The following is a 1,313-nucleotide window of genomic DNA, read 5'->3' as shown; positions in this document are numbered from 1 at the left end:
GTGTTTACTACAATGTCAACAGGCAATAGCAATTCCATTCAGCAATTCAGCAAGAAAACAATTTGCCATGGGTCGCTATAGATACTTTCAAAAAGATTATATAACAATTTCTGTCATAAAGAAAGATGAGCCTACATTAAATTCAGGTGCTAGTTAATCGAAGTATAATAACTAGTTTATGTCAATGTTATTGGATACTAATAATTGCTTTCTGCCAATAAACAAGAAATCACTTGGTAATGTGTCCCTAAGTGAATTTTTAATACATTATAACTAGGTTACATTGTACAATTATGTACTATTATTATTACAGTGAAATAACTAGTTTATTATAATGGTATAGGAACTCACCCAGCGCAATGAGGCCGAAAAGGAGTCCGAGCAGAAGCAGGAAAAGGAGGAGGAACCCCAAGAGCCACTTCCACCACGAGCAACAGGCGTCAAAGCAGCAACACCAGCCGCCTCCGCAGACGCCGCCCTTCTTGCGAAGCTCTGCGGACGATGCCCACGGTTAATTGAAATAAAGCTCGAAAACCTCTTAAGTCAAGATACGACTGCATAGGCAGAAAAGAGAACCAAATGACATACGTGCGTGCGTGCCTTTGTCTTTCATTAAAACTCCAGATGATCCGTCTGGTGGATTCACACATTTTTAGCTTTAGGAACGAATTCAGAAATACTGTTGTGGGTTTAGACTCACAGTAAGCATTTCCTGTCCCTGCCTTGAGCTGAGCTCCTTCACCATAGGTTGTGATGAGCTTCTCCTTCTGGATGGAGTCGCCCGAGAGGGAACCTGAAACATCACAGCCCGTCGCTTGCCGACAGTTTGTTCCACCAACATTTGACTGTGCAAAGGTGTGCCTCACCTCCTCCTGTAGTCAGAGTGAACTGCTTGCCGCTGTCTTTTGCCAAAATCAGTGTTTCTGTGTCCCTGGCATTGTCCTTGTCTGAATTAACAAACATATAGTCCTTGTACGCATCGCCATTTTGGGATCGAGTGGCTGGAGAGCACATAAACGATGTCACAGATTGCAGTGTGGAATCCCTCCAATGGGAGGCCTCTGATGAGAATTCTCACTTTGACAGAAAATGAACTAGATCCTTCAACCAAATTCATGTAGCATTTCTGCTTTGTAGATCTTAGGATTTGAATTCATGTGTAATAACTATTTTATGACAATGTAATGACACAGTAATATAATTCGGCATTTTGCGGCTTTACAGTAAGATGAATATGTTTGGACGGTTGAAACATTTCAATCCACTCGGGGGCAGCAAAGTAGCTTACTTGAAGAGACACCAGCTCCAACTAC

The 1,313-nt window shown here is 42.0% G+C and overlaps 1 protein-coding gene across 1 annotated transcript; it reads right to left on the bottom strand.

Moving 5' to 3' along the window:
* Window positions 1-292: 292 nt before the first annotated feature.
* LOC109508188 (collagen alpha-1(XVII) chain-like) lies at window positions 293-1,307 on the bottom strand. The gene is made up of 5 exons (XM_019858067.1): window positions 1,289-1,307; window positions 867-1,001; window positions 701-793; window positions 589-633; window positions 293-492 (listed from the first exon to the last, which is right to left on the bottom strand). Exons 2-5 carry the CDS (start codon window positions 961-963, stop codon window positions 308-310), a joined length of 420 nt encoding a protein of 139 aa, XP_019713626.1. The 5' UTR covers window positions 964-1,001; window positions 1,289-1,307; the 3' UTR covers window positions 293-307.
* Window positions 1,308-1,313: the final 6 nt, after the last annotated feature.

Source organism: Hippocampus comes, unplaced genomic scaffold (assembly GCF_001891065.2).
Source record: "Hippocampus comes isolate QL1 unplaced genomic scaffold, H_comes_QL1_v1.1 scaffold2538, whole genome shotgun sequence".
Taxonomy (NCBI): domain Eukaryota; kingdom Metazoa; phylum Chordata; class Actinopteri; order Syngnathiformes; family Syngnathidae; genus Hippocampus; species Hippocampus comes.
Note: the sequence above shows the minus strand (reverse complement) of the source record. Positions and strands in the feature narration are given on the sequence as shown.

Bases quoted from the DNA above. Each gene is read 5' to 3' on its own strand.
- LOC109508188 (XM_019858067.1), bottom strand. From the start codon at position 963: ATGTTTGTTAATTCAGACAAGGACAATGCCAGGGACACAGAAACACTG. The intron at 634-700 runs GTGAGTCTAAAC...TGAATCCACCAG, and splicing joins AGGGACAGGAAATGCTTACT to ACGGATCATCTGGAGTTTTA. The intron at 493-588 runs GTATGTCATTTG...CATCGTCCGCAG, and splicing joins AGACAAAGGCACGCACGCAC to AGCTTCGCAAGAAGGGCGGC.